Here is a 21,826-nt window from a genome sequence, read left to right on the forward strand (position 1 = left end):
ATTTATCTTAATTTTTTTCTGGCGGAGGACCCCCGCACCTCCCGCTTACCCTGGCGGGTATACCACACCCTCAGGCACCCCAGTATTAGTTGCGCCGGAAACCCCCCCTAGCCTTAATTCCTAGCTGCGCCCCTGGCCCTTCGGCCATATTAACTTGGTCTAGGGGCCAGTCAGGGACCGGAGATGGCGCAAACATTGGGAGAGGTTAAGAACACCAAGTTCTTCTTGGTCGAGGGGCCGTTTGATGTGCTACTTATGGGATGCTGTGAGACTGCGTGCCAACTCCCCTACAAGCCACGCAAATAAGGACGTGATGAAGTCATTCACTTCCACACGTACTTCTGATCTGTGACGTTACACAGTAGCACTTGCATTAGTGGCGTCCTAGGTGATGTCCTTGGGGTGGAATTGTCCTTCCATGACGGAAAATCACACTGCCAACCACAATGCCGGGTCTTCGGTGCAAAACGCTGCTAATCCTCTCCACTCCGTTCTCTGTATCGGCCATGATTGCTGATGCGACACACGATGCTGAGTTTAAAAAAAATAAAAACTAGAGAAGCCTTTATGTGAACACACAATAAACGATGACATCGGGGTCACCACTTAAGTGCTCGTCACCAAAATATTAGCTTGCAGCTTTAAAAATAGATACAATTAGCCAATTCCAACAAAAATAGTGCACTACTAATGAATTTCCATTCCACGGGTCCTGCATGGATCACTATAGAATATTTTATGTTTAAATGACCAACTCCAGGGATATGTAAAAGACTGTTTGCACACTCAAGTTTCAATATTATAAATAGCATTTTAATACCTTCTATATAAGGGATCAGTAACACATTGAAATAGAGCATGCTCAATGAGAGAATTGATAAAGGGACTTCTTCACGACATGTTAAACTTTATATAACTTAAGATGATACACTTAGGATCTTACCTCTAATTTCCTAGCAAAGAGGTTGATTAGGTGAAGAGCATTCCCCAAGGATTCATTAGCCATCATTATCTAGGTTTATCAGAAAGCTATCATTCTATATGTTCACCAAATAATCTACTGTGTAAAACATTTCACAGATCCCAAAATTACACTTAATGTGCAAGTTTTCATTAGTTGTGGGTTTTCCTTCAGTCTTCATCCAATTTTTGTTTTCATGGCTATGAACATCAGAAACATTTTTCTCCGCCTAGCAAGATTTCTTCAAGTATATTTTTTGCTCATTTCTTTGAACACTTGCTATTTTTACCCCTCCAGTAGTACATCACACACAGGGATGTGCATCACGGGAGTTGTCAGACAAATCACCATTACTTAACACCAACCAAGCAAATGAACTTCATTCTACAATGCTACTTACATTTTCTAAGATCAAGTTTTCAGTTTTGATTTCCTCCAATATGAATTACATGAAAAAGAGGTGTTTAATTTGATAGAGGAGTTTTGCTATTCAAAGCCAAACCTTACATGGGTTGGCAGCTTTGAAGGCCCTGGACAGAAGCAATTAATCAGAAAAAATATGCAGCATAGCTGAGCTATTTGTTTAATACAATAATCAAAAATTAAGAGTTTCATCTGTTTTCAAGGATATGGAGCTACAACAGACTGAGGCTAAATCTTGAGAACAGACTGCTTCAGCTATTCAGGATAGATGTATTCAGAGAAGTACACATGAATCTAAATAGGTATGTATCTACTGTACAAATAGCACTCGACTAATCTTACTGAAATACATACATTGTGATTTAAAATAAATGGCAGTGTTTTAACTTTTTAATATTACACTTATCTTATAAATCATACATCAAGTGAAAGAGCAACTCAAGCAGTGTAACATGAAAGTCTAAAAGTGTTACATATGAGCACCATTTATCACACGGCAAGATGACATGCGAGTTCTTCCTTAACATTGTTTAGTGTCTATCGAGTAAATGTTGCAACAGCTATTTCAATCCTGTTTCATAATTTGGGAAGGTCAGCTGGTAGTGTAGATATGGATATTACAGTAAAACCTCTTTACATTGTAATGGACGGGACCAAAATTTGGGCAATTTGATGTATGGAGGTTCACTATAGATAGGGTTAAGTGATAGGCACCATTTTTTCATATACTTTGGAAATGACAGGCACTACTATCTTTTAAACCATTATATTTATGTGTTTAAACAAACATGCATGCATTAGTGAACAGACGTTTATTATTTAATAATTACAGAAAGCGAGCGCTACCACATGATTTTTACCACGATTCAAGAGAAAAGGATTTGATCTCTCTCACTTCAACAGTCACTTAAAATGATTAGGATAGTTGGATTTCTTTTTTCTTATTTACTGTTAGGTATGCTCTCGTATGGAACAAAATGGCCATAACTAATGATTATCATGAAAATTACAACATATTTAAGGTGTATAAGAAACAAATAAGTGTGAAGCATACACCTATTACTGATAATTTCATTCCATGTACGTAATCGCGGCTGTGTAAATGGTCTCTATTTGTCTCGGTGCGATTTGCGGAGGTAGTCAGGCCACCTTGGGGGTGAGTAGAGGTTTTATGAGATAAAGAGGTTCACTACAGAGGTATGCCTATAAATTTACATGTAAATCTAACAGGACCGTAGGAGTGGTAAGAAGTATGGAGGTTAACCATGTAAAGAGGTTCCCTAAATACAGGTTTTACTGTTTAATCACCTGGAGGATCACAACAGAACACGCATTGCACAGACACTACAGAATCTGTCATAGCCAAATGCAAAATATAAAAGCTTACTGTACACTAGAAGCCATCTATGCCACTAGTGCTACAGTAGCAGATACAGAAAAACTCAAGGGGGGGGATACAAAAGATACCTTGAGCTACTTTTACTTTTATCGTAATAAAAAATAATCAAGTCACTTGCAAAGTTTAAGCAATTTTTAATGAAAGTGATTACGTATAAATACAAGCCAATGCCATTTTATGATATGAAAAAGTTAAAGATGTGGTTCTGTAATGTTTAGCAATGCGGGCGACCCCGCAAAGGGAGTGGTGCCCGCATTGCCAAACGTACACGTGCATCCCCCATCTGTATCTGCCACTGTAGCCCTATCTAGCAGATGGTGGCACAAGCATTGGTTGCACATGTGCATTGTTGCCAACAAACAAAACTGTTTTAGTTGCTCTTTCATTTGACATATCATTTATAGCTGTAAGTATAATAAAAATTATAAAACGTTAAAACCACACTATTCATTTTGAAACACCCTTCATATTAAGCCCAATGCAGAACGATGGAAACGTTTTAATAAGGGACATAATTTTGGATGGATTAAAGTGTAACTCATGTCATCACTCTTTCAACTTTTATTAGAATATGAAGATAAAAGTTACCAAAAAACTGTTCAACTCATTCATCAACAGAGATGTCTGGTATACAGAATAGTTTCAGTGACTAATAGAAACAACCCATACATAAATAGTAAAAAAAATAATGTATCACAGCATGTTAAAAATAATTTCAACAATATACCAGCACTTACACAGTTCCATAATGATTGCTATGCACACTGGTTAGTAACATGTTAAAAAGGTACTTTTTACCAAAAGATATAATAAATATATGCTATATAATTACATAGATTTTTCTTTCCATTGTATCCAAGACAGAAATTGTACTTAAGAATAACTACAGTTACCATAAGACACTTCATATTTGCTAATAGTGTCAATTTTCAAGAATAGGCATGAATTCTGGGATTACTACTATAGAATTTTGCAATGTCAGATTGGAGGCTGTTAAAATGACTCAATGCCTTTCTCACAGCCAACGATAATGAAGCAAGAAATTTCATTACCAAATCATAAGCCACACTTTTAATAACTACACAACATAAAGATGAGATGAACAGCCTGACTACAATGATTATTTAGATGGTCCAGAGGTACTCATTTCTCTTTCCATATGAGCACTTTATAATGACGTTCATTGTACCATTTAGTCACATTCCGATTCAATGAGATACATTGGAGCCCATTTCATTCAATCGGATTAATTATTAATCCAAAGGTTACATAATGGAAGCAAAAGCTTCATTATAGTTCTATATAAAAAAGAGCAATCATGCATTCACTAACAAGTATTTTAAATTTAGTTACGTACATAGGTGATCAAAAGATATCTTAAAGCTGTTGAGAAACCAGTACAGGCCTTTGAGCACATCACAGAAAAGTAGAGTCAAGTTGAATAAAGCTGAAAAAGTTGTCTTCGAGGCAAAGATGAATCAAGGGAATGTGCTAATTGGGTAGTTTACCATTACCTACGTTCTTGTCTCTATCACAATTCAATCATACTTGGAGTGTGTATTTGACCTTGTTTGCCTTGAAGTGGACATTGACTGTTTTCCAAAGTTAAAATAAAAATCTGAGAAGCAAAATAAAATGCAATGAGTTTATAAAGACCCTCCCCCTAGCTGCTATGTGATGGAAACCTGCAGGTGACTATCTATGGAATCTTTTGAAAGCAGGAACCTTAAGAATAATTAGCATTGCCCTTAAGTTGACATTACAGATATTGCATTTTAAAACAAATATCCTATTTTGAATAATGAAGTCTTTTTTTTGTATGATTATAGGCATTAAAGTAAATTATACGTTGAGACACACACTGAATTGAAAACGTCATTGATTTGATTTAAGATATCACTTCCGGTATAGTTCCTGAGACATTGAAGCTCAGGTCCTAGCTTGTAGAGAGCTTGCTTTCCTAAACCCAGAATTCAAAGCATTTCACTCAGTTCTCAAAATACCTTTCAGTTTCACAAACAATAGTATGACCAGTATAAGCTTCATCATGTTGGAATCGAAAATACACTGATTGCATACTCCTGACAGACATGCAAAAATACTAGGGAAAAGCAGTGAATGATGAAAAGGATCATGAATGAAAGTTATATGAAATGGGATGACAGTACATGCAAGAGTGAACAAAATGCCCTCAAATGAACCAGCTTCAATCAAGTGCATCTCAAGTACGTTTTCCTTTCTTATCATTTCTTTAGCTACCGTGGGAACCCCTAGACTCCATGGTAGCAGTCTTTTTTTCTGTCTGCAGAAAACATTGAGGTTTTAAATGAAAAATGTTACCATTCTCATCAAAGGAAAGCCTTAATACTTTTTTTCAAAGGTGATCATTAATATGTATGATTCTTAAGGCCATTTTACACGGTACACGGAATTGCTCAATCTGACGTATGTGCGAAGGCTCAATCAAAAATTGCGTCGTGTAAAGCGGTGAATTGCTAGAACACATGCGAGAATGCATGGATGCGAGACGGTAAAATAGCCCCTGTTCTAATTTCATTTATGCATTCGCGCAATTCAACGCCATTTAAGAAATTAATGCAGCTCTAACCTGCGCAATTTCGTGCCCAGTGTAAAACGGCCTTTAGGGTCTTCAAAATGCTTCATAACAATTCTAATTATGAGAACTCGTCTATAATTTTCTATATAAATCAGCTACCTCTAACATTACAGGTACGGGTACAATGGTGCTGAGTTGTCATTCTGAGCTTTACATTAAATTTGACATTTGACTTCAAGGTACACTGAGATTCTTTGGTTCAAATTATTTGTGTATAATTAATAACTTAATGATTGGATATAAGCCCCAATCAAATGCTACTGATATCTTTTACTAAGGAAACTACTCCACTGTGGAAGAACAGCAAAGTATTTCCAAGGATCAGCACGAATTCATATACATACATCTATTTCACATTCAAAGCATACCTCTGAGCCAATTTGCACTGTGACAATATGGAATGGAAATTTTATGTAACCGAGTAAAAGAGATCAATTTTCACCAAGGCTCAACAAAGATGCTTGCACTATGTCTTAGGAGAAACTTAGGGTCAGTCCTGGTTCTAAGTTGCAGTTAAGGCTACTTTTTTATACCTTTAAGGCTACTTATGATTACCTACTAAAAATCAGTCTCATGCACTATATAATCAGTCCTTCAGTACAAAAAGTGACAGTTAGATGTTACATGATGATACAACATACTAAATTCAATAGCAAAACAGCTTAAAGTGTATACCACTTCACCCAGTAATAGGAGTGACTCAACTCAGTATCAAGGTAAAATGGCTTTTATAAGTTCTTCAAAAAGCCTTAGAATGATCATAATAAGCATCACAATACCTTCCTAGGAGAATCTGATGAGAACATACTATAATGTACTGGTTTAACATTCAAAATAAATCCAAAATTGAGACCACACAACTGTATATAAAGTAGCTACAATAACCAATGATCTTTCCATCACAACAAATCTGGTTTTGATGAAATCTACTCAATGCTAACATCCATTTTATCAATTTTGCCTCCAAAAACAGAAAACTTCAAAATATTAATTTGCCTTTAAATTTTTTTAAAAGGTACTTCATGAGAGACTCATTTGCACCACTACAATAAAAATCCTAAAAATATTAATCGCTTTAATCACCACAACAAGATTTTCTTTCAAGTGTAACCATCCAGGCCCAACTTTTTCCATAAATTACATACATTAAACTATGTTACACCATACTCATAATTGGAACTCTATGGATATTATGATAATTAGAGGTACATCACTACTGCTGCACAAAAGGGAATGCAAGCCTAAGGTACTAAAATTTAATTTTTAAGATATTACTATGGTCAGTAGAAGTTGTTAAATGTCAGTATCAAAAACTAGAATGTATTTCAAATATCTTTATACCTTCTAATACAATGACGTAATATGGAAGCTTTGACCAAGCGATGTCATAACATTACTTAGATATTAAGGAGCAGTGCACACACTGCAATTTTGTAGCCTTCAAACCTTCCCCTAAAATCATCATGAAATGAGGATGTTTTACTAAAAATTTTGCATACCAGGGTACATATTTTCATGCAGGGGAACAACGTACCTGGGTAGAGGTGTTGAGATTGAAAATGTGTGTCAAATTGGGTGAACTGCCTTTGGTTTAAACGTGGTTAAAAAGTAATATTTAAAATATAACTTGACCAATGCAAACATTATAATACGTCTGTTTATAATAAGTAACGAGCAACAACTGACAACGTATTACCAAATACCTTTAGTATAATTTAAAATTGTTTAAGTTTACGCGCCTGAACGACGAGAATTTTTATCACCCCTCCCGGAACCCTTGGGAAAAAATGACAAGAGTTCTCACCATCTGTACACAACGTGTTAACTATGAGCAGTTAGCATTTCCCTACATTTGTACTAACATTTTCTACAATATGAATTGATGAAATATCATTAGAATTATTATCACATGTTTAAGTTTTAAACACCTGTTATGACTTGCCTTCCCACTGAATATTAAACTTGACTTGTAGAGAATGTAGTTAAGAGTAACAATTATGCAGTTCTGCTACAATCCTAATGTCAGTATTGTTCACCAGGTAGAATAGTGCACCACACTTCTTTTCCAACATTACATCTTAACTTTTTCATAAATAGAACTTTCATCTCTAACTGAGTGATGACAGAATAATCAAAGGTCTTTCTGGTTATTCTGCCAATCTCTATTTTCCTACCTCTCACTCTAATCACATTTTGGACTTCGCCAAGCACTCCCAAACCATCCAAGCCTTAATTCAAGACAGCTAGTTTCACCATAACGTGCACTTCAAAGAGAATTTTAGAGCAGTGTAAAATCACCTGAATGAGGCGTGGCCAATTAGTGCCCAAATTGCCACCAACACCCTCACCTATTTGCACAACATTTCCCCTCATACTGCATACGTTTTGTAATCAGTGGCGCCGACTCCATGGGGCCTGAGGTGGCCCGAGCCCCCTCAAAGATTCGTTTGGGGGGGCGGAGCCCCCTCAATAATTCAAGAAAATAATTAAGTTATATTATGCTTTGTGAAATCACATAAATATATTTGTTATTTTTATTTCCCATGTTTGACGATAGTTAACTTTTAAAATAAATTCAACAATGCGTGTTGAAACAAATAATTATAAGGTTAAGCAGGTTAATTGAATCAAGTGGTGTGAATCATGGTAGTGTTTCGGTGCTGCGACACACTTTGAATTTAATCTCTTCCCAGGGCAAGACCTCGGATATGGGCCCCCCCAATATTTTTTATAAGTCGGCGCCCCTCTTTGTAATCACTTCAGCAAAAACATGGCCTTGACATTCTAAGAATCTGCTCTACGCTGAAGAATCATGTCTACTACTACACATGGTCATATTGCTTTCTAACCAGATAACCACCAAACCCATTTCTTGCCGGACTCTTATGGCTGTCATTAGAGGACTCAATTGTGCTACATTTGAATATGCAGCAAAATCTGTAGCATAACGAGAACTCGTGAAATTAAAGTATAAAGATATTTGAAATGGATCATCTAATGGGTAGCCAAAATCTAGCAAACTTTTCAATAGAAACCTGGAGTGGACTTTTAATCCGATGACAATAATTTAATAATTTACTTCTAGTAAAAAAAGTCACTCAAACAAGAAGAATATTCCAAAGGCAAAATTTCAAGAGGTAGAAGGTCACAGTGAATACAATTAATTATTAAACATGAGATATCAGTGCATACATTAAGTGCATCGTTAGAAGTTTATGATCAACTTTGATTACCAAAGAAAGAATTGAGCAGATAAATGAGATATGACAGTCATTAAATATATACACATGCCACAGCAATAATGTAGGAGAGCACGAAGAATAATTTTGTGTGTGTTAAAAAATTAAATTCCAGACCTCTATTTTTAATATAACTATCAGTACCCTCAATAGGCTATTCTTGTAAGTTCGCTTCTAAATATTTAAAATCAAAGGTTACAAATACAAGATTCCATTTTCAGCTAATAGTTCAGTAACATGGAATACTCAAAATATGTACCTACATTAGCAAATTCATATCATGAATTTTAACAGAGAGTCAACATCATCGATGGTCAAAATACTTCATAGAAAAATTAGCTTATCATTTCCCTGTACTGTGTGCCAGAAACTGAATGGATAATGGCATGAAGAAATCACTGTGGCAACTATCCAAAATTTGATCTATCTGTCAAAAATTGCTGATGATTTACTGAAAAAAGCTTCACAACTCTGGTTATCACTGATTGCCATATGCATTTGCAAAAATAGTGCATCCCATATGGCTGTTTGGTTGACTCAATGGAAAGTCAAGCAACTTCTATAACCAAACGGCATACCAATAATATTAGTATAACTTTAAGTGGAGTCTTAAGTTGCTTAGATCCTCCATAGCCTCTCATTACCCTAAGAATTAAAATTTCAATGCATATTTACAAATATGCATCCATTTATTGCTTTTGCTTTCCAGGTAACATTAAAGATCAAGAACTTCTTTAGGCTCAACAAGAAAAATCATTCCCGAACCATTATTGAACACGCACATTCTTTAATTATGATTTAAGTCACCTTTGTATCCTTATAAAATTCAACATGTCATGCACCCCAAAGTAACTGCTATAAATCATCATCCGATATTAAGTATGAATCTTGCTGAATTATATTGCTGCAAGGCATTAAAAATGCACTAACTATAAACGGTCAGTTGTCTTTTAGCTTCTGCAGGTTAAAAATTCCAAAATCATCATTCTAATACAATTCAATAAACCATTTATATCAGAAAAAATAATGAATACAAAAATCAAACTTAATAGTACTTCACAAATACTAAAACTATGGAATGCTTCTTTGTGGCAATGGAGGCAAAAAGCAAGGGAAGTAGTCCAGAAGCCATTGAACACTGAAAAATGCCTTCCCTATTTTTCAACAAGTTTCTAGACTATAATTTCATGCTGCCCGTAAAGGCAAATAATATACTTATATCATTTTTTTAGAGTTGAATATGATTAATGAAGCCAACATTTTATCAGCTTTTTTGTAATAACTGGAAAGATCAAGATCATTACAGACACAAAACAACACCCAGTCTTATATGAAAATGACAAAAACTCCCATTAATCACACTGTTTTTGCCTACAGTTCTACATTTCAAGCCATCACAAATAATCTTGATAGTTCCAATAAAAGAAAAGTTCAAGACTTTAAAAATTGTGCCCTCCAGGGAAATGTATAAATAATTCCCCAAGGGTGATTTTTAGGTGTTTGCTTATGGTTGTGAGGTCACTGTAATCATAAATGTTATGTCAACCAGTCATTACCAATATAAATCACACCAACCAAACCATTGAAGACTAGTACACAGTACCATCTCCTGATTCTTACTGGTAAATGGTAGCTCTGGCTGACTTAAAATAAGTTAAAATAACAGTTAATAAAATGCCCAGGCATTTCCAGAACTTACTTTATGCCTCCAAGGCTTCTAAGACTCTAAAGTAAATGTCAGGGTCTACAAAGCAACAAAATAACAAAAGAACAAAAACAAATAATAAAAGTAATAAAAATTATGAGTTCTGAGGTAATGTTGTGAGGATTTAAGGAACTTTGCCAAAAGTTACCCCAATTCATGGGTCCCCAATGTGGAAAGGTTAAAAATTCTCAAAAATGTACTCGAACAACAGTGATTCAAATAAAAGGATTAGCATTGAGCAGTTTAAACCTTGTTCAATATTAGAATACTGTCAAAAGTTCAATATTCAGCATTGACAAAGTATTCTCCTTTAAATTCTATATTCCTACAACATCAATTGTGGCAGCAGATATCATAAGCATCATCTATTCCAATGGTAATCACATTGTCCACACTCATAGAGTGACTGTGAATATTAACAAATGGTTTTCACCAAAACTTAGTACTGGAGGGAAATTTCGAAGACTTAGCGGAAATTTTAGCTTTCTTTTTTTGCCAAATCTTTCTCTCCACTTACAAGAAGAAGACCTATTACAACCATTACAGCACCCATCCACCACAACAACGAGGTGGTTTCACCAAACATAAGGGCACCAAGCACAGCCTGAAAAACAAAATTTCAAATTAATGAAGCCCTTTTTGATACAAAGGTGCGAAAATGTGACTAAAATTCGCACCTTATTTATAAGAACTTGCACCCTCATTCAGTTTATTCCTCGATTACGCAGGCAGCTGGATTAAATTCCTTCCTGGCATACATTACAAAATTAACTTTCAAATCATTTTACATCTCTTACCAATTAAACGAATGAAGAGTATGCGAATGAGTTTAATTCTCTAAACAACATATGAGGCAAGGGGTAAGCAACATGCACTGCAAGGTTTGTCTTACCGAAAGTATGAAACTTGTCGAGGTGCTAGTCAGAGTAGCAGGTAGCGTCGACTTGGAGGATTTCAACGCTTTCACATAAAAGGTCAATCCCGCCGTGTTGCACGCAATCATACACACCACCATCACCGCCTTCACTATCCAGCTTATCTGAAATATTGAAGGTTACGGTGACAATGACAAGAATGATTTTGGTAAATTGACTACTCCAAATGCTACTTACGATATCTCCGTCGCATATATTCTCCTCTTCTGCGTGATAGACGTAAATACTCTTCAGCGAATGGAGTACACCGCATATATAATCAATATGCTCGCTGGAACCACTAAGCTTGCCTAACAAGCTCCCAAAAGACGCACATGTCCCGGCGATCACAGCGTTAAATATGCCACGACCTATTTTAGAAACATGTTTCATTTTACGAAGCCTGCAACACCAGCGACAAAACACGCAAAATTGCACAGATAAAGGCGAAATACCTACACACAGTACCCACAGTACATTACTCAAACTACTTCCATTCCCGAATGTCGCTTGGCTTCCGTCATTCGTTTTATTGCAAGAATGGCGCCACTTCAAATTAAGAAACAACTGATACATACAAGATCGGGAAACTTTTACAGGTTTAATCTTATTCTATGTATTAAAAAGAACTTTATTTAGAATGAAAAAGTACTTTAAATTTATGATAATTCTTTGAAAGAACATTATAGAGAAAACTTAAATTAAACGCCGACTCTAATTTGTCAGTCGTACGTTGTTCATCCAGAACATCGTTGATCTATGAACTTCCTTTCCGTAAGAGCGGCACTAGATACTAGTGAATCCAAGTTATGAGTATTAAGGAGGAATAATTACCTCCTTAAATACTTCTTAAGTCATTTATACCGCTAGTACATGCAGTTACTGTTACATATGTACTTACAACTACAATTTAATCCCACGAAAATAAGGCACAGAATCGATCGACGACTCAATGGCGATCCCAAAACTTCTCAATCAATAGACGCAAAGTTTTATCAAAGCTATTTCTGCACCCCATTGAATGTATGTCATGAAGTATTTATCATTTCAAAAGTAATCATTTAAATTACAATACTTCTTCTTGCAAAGGAGTTGCATTTCTTTTCTTTCCACCTGCGCTTATACTTTGTTTAAACAAATGAGGCGTGCGAAGTCCGGAAGTGGCCTTTAAAGGCCTATTTACACAGTATATTAACCCCAACGAGTCAATGTCTAAATGTATGAACGCGTGAATGAAGACGAAAATGTACCGTGTAACCATACCTAACTTATATTCTACGCATTCGGATAACACTTTGTGTTAGAATTTTCTTAGAATTGCCGCTTGGTGAAAAATATAGTAATCCCTGGGATTTGCCCAAAGGTGACTATCACAAATGCAAGTACGTGGACGCGGAGCGGAGACGGTGCAAAAGCAAAACTGAGTCAAAGGTCATGGAAAATACAACATTGATTAGCCATGAATTTCTATGAATAATTTTTGCAAAATGCTGAAGTTTTGTCTGTGAACATTATAGCGAGGCAAACATTATGATTCTTAACTGAAAGACAAAGCAAAATTGGTATAGTAATATTTTCCTTTTGTTAAACAATTTCATTTTGTTTATAAAGTTTAAAATATTAAGTAATACGATTATAAATAGATTATAGTCTTTGACACGAAACATAATTGCTTTGACATTAACATTGAGAGTACAGTCCCTGACGTAGCGACGAGGAAATTCTAGGCATCCCAGCGGCACCGTAAATCCAACGACGTAACTTTTTCATAAGAGGCCAATAAAATGTAAACTATCCACACTATGCAAACAAGATTATATATGTAGACGAAGGAAGAAGAAGGCGCAGGGAATCCGTATGAGGGTTAAGTAAAAATTCTTATAAAATCCTGCTCAAGGGGAATAAATTTTTCTGTGTGGAATTGGAATTTTCACACAATTTGTGCATTTTAGGTGATTCCGTAATCACCACAGTTGGTCCCAGCAGTGATGCCATGAGGGGGGGGGGTTGTGGGGGATAACCCTCCCCCCTGCAGAGCTCAGAGAAATTTTTAAGTTTAATCCATTTCACTTAATTGGATTGATATTACTATAAGAATAAGGTAACGATTAATAAAATATCACTCAGGAAGCCGTAAAATTCACCATTTTGAACCATTTATCTTAAAATTCTGCAATTTATTAATCTTACACCTACTGCTTATCTTGATATCATGGAATACCCATATGGGTATTCCATGCCCCCACACACCCTGGTATTAGTTGCACCTAAACCCCCCCCCCAGCCTTAATTCCTAGCTGTACCCCTGGGTCCCAGTATACTTTATTTTTTTAATCCTTCTACATGCATCATTAAACCTCTTCCCTCCATCAATGACAAATGCAACCCATGTATGCTCCAAATCCCTTGACATCTCAATTCCCTCAAAACCTTCTTTTTAATGACAATTCATTTTGTCCCTACACATGAAATTCTCACCATAGATGTTTACTTAGAGTACACTCCTCATACCCCTTAATAGAAGTAAATGACTTCAATAACTTTTCTCCAATAGGGTAGTTTCCTTCATCCAAGAAAACGAAAGGCATTGATTGTGATTCGTTACCCTCCTTTAGTGTATTCATAATATACAAATTATTTGGTTTTAGAAATCCCAGTTCAGATAAATGGCAATGGTCAATTTTAACCTCATTTGAAAAAGGCCAGATTGGCACCCATGTGATGCCACTCCACGTGACGTCACAGGGACCTAGTTTCTTTACGAGTAGATAGGAGTTTTACATCGTCTGAGATTACCAATGCATGCATGAGTCACAGAGCTAAGGGAAACATGTCTTAATAATTACTTATTAAAACTGGCTAAGGTTGGAAAGTTTCCATCGCTTGATAGGGTATTAATAATCCTTATTTAAGCCAAGCGCTACCTGCTAGCAGGGTACTCTGCTACCTGCTAGCAGCCAGCATCATATCAGCACTCAAAGCCTCACCCCAAGGTCACCTCACACGCCGACAGCGGGAACCAGAATGACGTCACACGGATTCATACTTAGCCATCGCATTTTCGGGCGCTTGAAAATTTTCACTTTTCATTTAATTGCTAAAAATAGATATTGTCATTTAAAAATCTAAAAGCGTGAAATGCGTACTCCAGGAGTAATAATCTTTCGATTTAGGCAATAAAAAGTAATAGGAAACCACCCTATTACCATAGTTTTGACAGACTTAAAAATTATTGTGATGAGGTAACATTGAGTATAAAACCACTGGGTCACACTAAGGGATCTCATCCAGGATAGGGATACGCAGGGGGCTCCTCCCAACAGTAGTGGGGGTCCAAACAAAATTACCCCATAGATCTGCCACTGGTCACACTTGAGCAAAGATGATCAAAGTGCACTGGAGGAGGGCTGCCCCCTTACCCTAGCAATGTCACTGATTTGGAATGATTCTAGGGAAGTAGGAAGGATCTTTGGTGATAACCTCAAGGTTGATTGATAATATGGCCTACCAAAATATAATTTTACGAGCGTCCTGCACCCGCTCCCGGCGGGCTTCCCCTGCTCTTTGCAATACAGGTCCACAGAGGGATAGGCGCATTTCTAATTTTAAAGTGTAGAAAAAAAAGGCAGGGTTTTATGCACAAATTTAATTGGAATGTTCATGTACAAATTGAGGTCAGAGGACCTCTTTAAACACAACATTGGAAGTAATTACACAATCCTCTGTTCAACGCACATGATGACTCATACTTACGTATCGATAGGAGACTTGAATGTGGAATCAGCCACAAGTTGATAAAAGTTATTTAAAGAATGCGAGATATTGTTGCAAATGAACAAATGTATCAGTTTGTGTGCCGTTAACATCAGGAATATTTACCGGTTTTTGTTTTTTGTTTGGTTTTTGTTTTTAAAATAATTTAAAAACCCATTTTAGGAAACAATAGCAATGTTTAGGAAGTAAGATATGCCGTCGAATGTTCTCTGATAAATTCTGTGCATTTTGGTGCCTCATTTGTAGAGTTTGGTTGCATATAAGTTGAGAAAAAGGTATCTATACAGTAGAAATAATATAGAAGATATTGAAAAGCGATTGATCTCCTCTCTCAATGTAGCCAAATAGTTTCTATTGTAGTCACCTGTGGGCTTTACCAAAAGAGAATCAACTATTATCTGATTTTGATAAATATGATCACCCGGGCCCAGTAGCGGCTGTAGCATATATCACATGGGTGGACTTAACCTTGAGTTAATGTGGATAAATACGAAGGACAAAATATAGTTCAAATTTTTTATGTATTTATTGGCATTGCAAAAATGGCACCCCTTTCCTGGCATGCTAAGCAACAAAAACAAATTATTCCTCAGGCCTTAACACGTTTTTGAGAGCGCATTCATTTTACATATATTCAATTGAAAAACCTAGCAAAATTAATTCCACTGAGAAGAAAGCAAAAAGCTGTGAAGTATAAATTAAATTATATGGATCGTACAAAATTGTTTATCAAATTAACAGGGGTTTTCCATATTCGTATAACTGTATACAATTTTTTCAATTTTATAAAATAAATTTTAACTTTGGACTTCGATTCTGAAATTCGTCCGTCTTATTTGGGTAGTCCAGAGGGTTGACTGAAAAAAATTTGGGTGGGCCTGGGCCCACTCTGGTCCACCCCTGGTGCCGCCACTTACTGGGCCCCTGATTTTTCACAAAATGTTCAACTTTCAGGCTAAAATTATCAATATGTTTCAGTATCTATAACTGATTCAGTATGTGGCAGGTATTATGAAATATTTTCTAAATAAAAAATAAAGTGCCCAGGAGAGGAGCCTAAGAAGAAGTGGTCTATTCAGTAGATATATCTCCAGCAGTTTTCACTAAGGACAACAAGAAATTTCAATTCAGAAGCCTCTAAAACCCCTCAAATGGCTATAATATACATGGCTCTAAATGTATGATAACTATAATGAGCTGAAGGATGATAAATGAAGAATTGAGACACATAGTAATGTCATCATAATTTGAGCACATTCATTTATTATTATAAAAAGAATCACAGAACTAGGGTTAAAGATATTAACAGGAACAATGTCGTTGTTCCAATAATATTACCAGACTAATACGCTCATGAAGACAAGAGCCCCATCCATTTAAAAATTGACACATTTCTTCAAAAGCAGTGCAAAAAATATAATTGGAGCAGCATTTTCTCTCATTGACATCATGACCTTAGAGAGCTTAGTTGAATAAATTTTGAAGACATTTATCCACAAACTCAATGCTTGATAAAACATTTAAAATATTTTATAGAACCAATGATTATTGGTACCAAAAATATCGGTAGGTAATAATTGCTGTTACAGCTTTTGAAATTCTTGAAGTCATGTAATACAAACTAAAAGACATACAATAATGCATATCACTTTGAATATTCATCAACTAATAAAATCCTAATTCACAATTTCAATCCTTTCTGGAATTTTATTTTACAATTCATCTTGCAGAAGTAAAGTTCAAGGCACACAATTCTTGAAAAATAAAATCATTTGTACACACACAGAAAGATAAAATAAACCATTATAGCAACACTCATTAAATATCACTCAAGAAGTTACTTTAAAATTTTAAGATTGAAAAAATATTGTTATAACCACTGCCAATGAAAAAAATCCTACCCTAAGATAATAATTTCTTTGAGTATTCCTATTCACAATGCCTACAGAAGAGTTAAATTGTTATTCAACCACAGTGTATTTTACATATATCATAAACCATTCCAATAAGAAAGGCCTCTTTGGATAGAGAACAAGACTTCATTGGTCAGGGAATGAAGCCATTTTCATAATAATATGCTTGAAATTCAGGGTAAATTTATAAATTTTAAAGCCATTTTGAATACAACAAGAAATTTTGAAATTTGATAAAAGTATTGTATCATTAGGTAGGTACACAATCACTAAAAATCATTTATTGCTCAGCATTTTTTTCTTACAGAATGCTACTCTGAACCTTAGATCCCACGGAAAACAAAATTAAGCAAAAACCTAGAAGAGTTAGGTACCTAACACCTATATGTATTCTTATTTAACACCTTCATTTGCACAGGTAACTTATGATATTTTAAATTTATCAGTGACTTTCAACAACATTATTAAGAAACAGCTCCATCAATAACAATAATGCAGTAACAAGTGGGATAAAATTTACATCACATGAAGGATGGAGAAGATGACACTTGGGAATAGTTTCAAATAACTGGACACTTCCCACGTTAATGCAATCTTGGCCTGAGATTTTTATGAATAGACCATGTAACTTTTCAAGAGACTTTTTTACAGTTATAATAATAAAAAATAAGTAAAAAGTATTTTAGAAATTTGTCATTGATAAAATAATTGCACAGCACAAAAGTATTGCTGAGAGAGATTAGAACCATCTGGCACTCACAACAGCACGCTGAAGTGCCCTGAAGGGTAAATGTCATCATTAAGTGGTATTTTTTAGAATGCAAGTCACTAAATGTATTCTTAAGCCTACGGGCATTTCTGTCTTGCAAATTCTATTTATATTATCATTATTAAAATTGTGTGCATTTGTAAATGAGGAAAGCATATCTACTAATTGAGAAGGTAAGCTGATTTTGTTTAAGAACAAGTAACAGTCAGGACTAGCTATTAATTGCATTCGATTTTCCTCGACAAATAATAGGTACATTGTTTTGACCAAAATTAATTTTTCTCAGCTCATGATGAACTATTTATTTTCAAATTTCAACTTGACTTTTAAAATCACTATGATGCAAATGAATTGGCTTTATCTGGCACCTTCATACTCCTGGCACATCCCATGACCACAGAGTAAAGGTAGTTTATACAACTATGGCTAATATTTCATTCTGGTATGTAAAATCACTACCACTTACCAACTTGTGCTGCTATATCACAGACTGCTTTGAAGGTGACCATCATCACATTAAAAATAGAAAATAAAACCATAAATAGCATAAATGGTCTGTAGAGATTGTCTTTTTGGCAATTTCAGCCATAGTTTGTGTATTTTCCATTTTCTTACGGCATCACTGGTCACAAAAATGTCACACTCCCACAATGTGCAAAATATTAGGTACATTTCATAGTAATAACATGTATGTATTTGATAGAAAACACCCAAAACATCTGTGTTCACATTTCCAAATAACAACATATGTAATTCAATGTAATATATACATGTACATGCAGCTTCCTGATAGCAGAACTGCAACTCTTAAATACTGAATGGCAGCAGAAGCAGCCAAGATCTAGAGTACCCGTAATTATTTTATGATATCAATATGTGACAATCAATCATAAGGAAATTGTTTTTTTTACGGTTTAAGGAATCACTTTAACAAAAATGCTATGTATCACTCAAACAGTGACCAGAAATTTTAGAGCAGTACATGCCTCAAGATTTTTTGCTTCCAGCAACATTTGGTTATTTCCCCAAAAAGTATTACCATTGGGAATAAAACATGATAGCCAAAATACTGGAGAAGAATAGATGGTAATCAAGAGTAAGCAATTTCTTCTATTTTTCTCCAAAAGAATGAATGCATTCTCATTATTTTCTGATCTCCTCATTTTAGCAGCAAAGGCTCAATAATTCTACATTTTGGGAGGGAAATTTTTTTATATAGTCAACACTTATTACTTATTATGTAATTAAATAAAAAATTCTTCGAGAAAAAATATTTTAGCTCACATTTTCTCCTTAAAAATTTACTATAGCATCAAGTACTTCTCTGCGACAACTCATGGCCCAACTTTCAGACATATGAATGAAAGTATGAAAAATGAATAAACAGCTTATGTGCGCATAATATTTTAAAATATAGTTAATACGTAATCAGTCTTGATCAAAGTTATTCCCTATGTTAAACCACTTTGATCATTAGCAGTTGAAAAATATAAGCATCCTTTGAATCGCCGAGACTTACTCAGTCAACATTCAAAATCAAAGATTTTGCATTCAAACAAGTTTAAAGATGATGATAAATGGAAGTCAGAATTGTATTTATTGCAAATTTGCAACCCTTCTTGGGGTCTTCAGAGCTATTTGCCCTTATTATTGGGGTACTCAAGCCTTATGCTACAAGCAACCTACACCACTTCATTCGCCTTCAAAGAGGATATTGTGGAATAGATTAGACTCCTCTTTCTGCCTCAATTTTCACTGAGGTGAATGTACTCGAGACACTCAGAGAAATTTTCACTTTTACTTTCCTTCTGATGATGAACAATGGCAACCTTTTATCTGTTTGCATTCAGTGTAGCGGTGACACTGACAGTGGCAGGACTTGTTAAAGTTGTGGGGATATTAGCATGTCTCTGCCTGAATGGAGAAGAGCGACGGATGGACTTCTCTCCTTCATCTTCGGAAGAGGAACTGATTGGCATTTGGTGAAGGAGTGGCTCCAATACAGGTGCTGTGGACTTACCCCCAATCCTACTGGAACGGTCATATGATCTCCTATGCCTACGAGTTGATGATCGATATCGGCCCTCTTTTGAGTTTCTAGGAGGCATCATTGGTAGAAGAGGAACTTTAGTAGTTTCAGATGATGATTGGGATGAATCTTCTTTTCTGTCACAGTCATCTTCTTCATCCATAACTTGAGGGCCATCATCACTGTCAGATGGGCTTGCCTGGAAAGTAAATAGTAATGCTTTTTCTCATCAAGGATTAAAGAAAAAAGGTTTTGGTCATGAACTTGGCCAAAATTCATACTAAGGTCTACCTAGTGGCGTAGCCAGTATTTTGAAATGATGGAGGGGGTTGTTTGGAGATTTCGGGGCCTTACCGGGGTGTACGAAAAACACCCCTGGGCAAAAAGGGTTCTCCCCGGAAAACTTTGGAATTTTTGATGCTGAAAATGTGATTTTTAGGACTCAAAACAGTAACTTCTTGCGAGTATTTATGAAAAGTAATTCATGGAGGCCATCTTACTCATTTTGTAGTGGCTATGTTGTGCTCGTTTACTCCGTACTTCATATATTTTCGTTGTAGTGTACTTGTTTACTAGTGGCTACGCCACTTGGTCTACCATGGAGAGAATGGGGGCAAGGGCCTAGTGTCTAGCTCCCTCCCGTAGGTTGTGAAGATAATCTATCAACAACTTTTGTAATGAAGGAGTCTGCCCTTCCCTGCCTCTTTGGCTATGCCAATGGCTCAAGATCTTTGTTCTTTAATGACTGATCTAAATTCTAGCAAATCTAATACAAAAGTAGGTCAACATTTATGCTTTTGAAAAGTACACATAAGTTATCTCTAAGCATGGCATATTAATCTAAACTGAAACAAAAATATAAGAAATCATAAATAGGCTACACATATATTTTTCAACTTATTTCTTTTTCTTGGAATATCAGAGCCAAAAAAACTCATACGTGTCAAGGAGGCCTGATCATAATGTCCAGTATAAAACAGGATTATGAAAGTGAGAAGTTCCCTGTGGTGTAGTACAAGAGGGATGTTGACAAAAAAGAGAATGTTTTCCATGCCCAGTAAAATTTTCAGCATATTGCTTTAAAAATTATTGGTTTAAAATTACTTTTCATGGGGTATACATTTATCTCTTTATTAGCCTGACAGTTTAAGCATGAAATTAGACAGTTTGATGTATAACTCAAAGGGTTAAAAATCAAAAATTCTGCTGTAGAAAAAGCTTCTGCATAAACTAAGCAGTGAAATAGCTAATTCAAAGTGTGTTTGTAACAGATGGGAAGATAGACTACAGGCTTGGATCTCTATAAATTTAGTTGATAGAAGAAGCAATTAATTGGCAGCTTTCAGAAGTTGAGTAAATTTGCTGACTCTACTCTCAGGCCATGCTCACCTTTCCTCTTCCTTCCTTGCTTTCCAAACTCCCTCCTCCTCTGTAGTCTCATGCATCTTAGTTGTGAGCAATAGCATGGAGTACCCTGTCCATTTCAAAACTTGGTGACTTAACTTGGAAATCGATTAAATACTAATGACTGGGGCAATTTAAAGAATTACGCTAGCGTTGAGCTTCAATGAATAGCTTCAGATTCAGACAAAAAAGGATAAATTAATGATTCAATATTTTACTTTACTGCAATGAAATTCCTTTGCTGCATTGAAAATGTGAAGGCATACATATTAAACCCATAATTATTACTATCATCCATTTAAATGAGAATTTGCACATGATTCTTATGAGAATATTTTAATATAAGTCTATCAATATGCCATGAATTAATACCATTGTCCTAGCTGAAAGTAGTATGAGAGCATGGAAATTGAAAGGAGAAAGTTAATTCTCAGCAAAATACAGTGAAAAGGCAGAAAATACCTTGACAAAGAAGAGTAATTAATACAAGGAATTTAAATATTCTATGTATTTAGAGGCAGCACAGCACTAATAACATATCAGAGACATCTACCAGAAGCCTAAGAGATGATTGCAACTGCAAAAGCCTTAGAACCCTTAAATATCTTTATCTTGACTTTTAAATGGACATATTCAAAAAAAGAGATGTTGAGCCTAAAGTTTAGTGAAAGGGAACCTC

The 21,826-nt window shown here is 35.4% G+C and overlaps 2 protein-coding genes across 2 annotated transcripts in view; both read right to left on the bottom strand.

Annotated features, from left to right (window-relative positions):
* Positions 1-8,545: 8,545 nt before the first annotated feature.
* Positions 8,546-11,740, bottom strand: LOC124164002. Its single transcript, XM_046541152.1, has 3 exons — positions 11,457-11,740; positions 11,237-11,383; positions 8,546-10,948 (listed from the first exon to the last, which is right to left on the bottom strand). The coding sequence occupies exons 1-3, from the start codon at positions 11,649-11,651 to the stop codon at positions 10,823-10,825; spliced, it is 468 nt and encodes a 155-aa protein (XP_046397108.1). The 5' UTR covers positions 11,652-11,740; the 3' UTR covers positions 8,546-10,822.
* Positions 11,741-16,275: 4,535 nt separating this feature from the next.
* The window catches only part of LOC124164442, a 36,557-nt gene continuing 31,006 nt past the window's right edge, over positions 16,276-21,826 (bottom strand). The window contains exon 14 of the mRNA XM_046541766.1: positions 16,276-19,942. Within this exon, the coding sequence (XP_046397722.1) occupies positions 19,547-19,942 (396 nt within the window). The 3' untranslated portion in view covers positions 16,276-19,546. The remainder of the gene's footprint in view (positions 19,943-21,826) is intronic.

Source organism: Ischnura elegans, chromosome 8 (assembly GCF_921293095.1).
Source record: "Ischnura elegans chromosome 8, ioIscEleg1.1, whole genome shotgun sequence".
Taxonomy (NCBI): domain Eukaryota; kingdom Metazoa; phylum Arthropoda; class Insecta; order Odonata; family Coenagrionidae; genus Ischnura; species Ischnura elegans.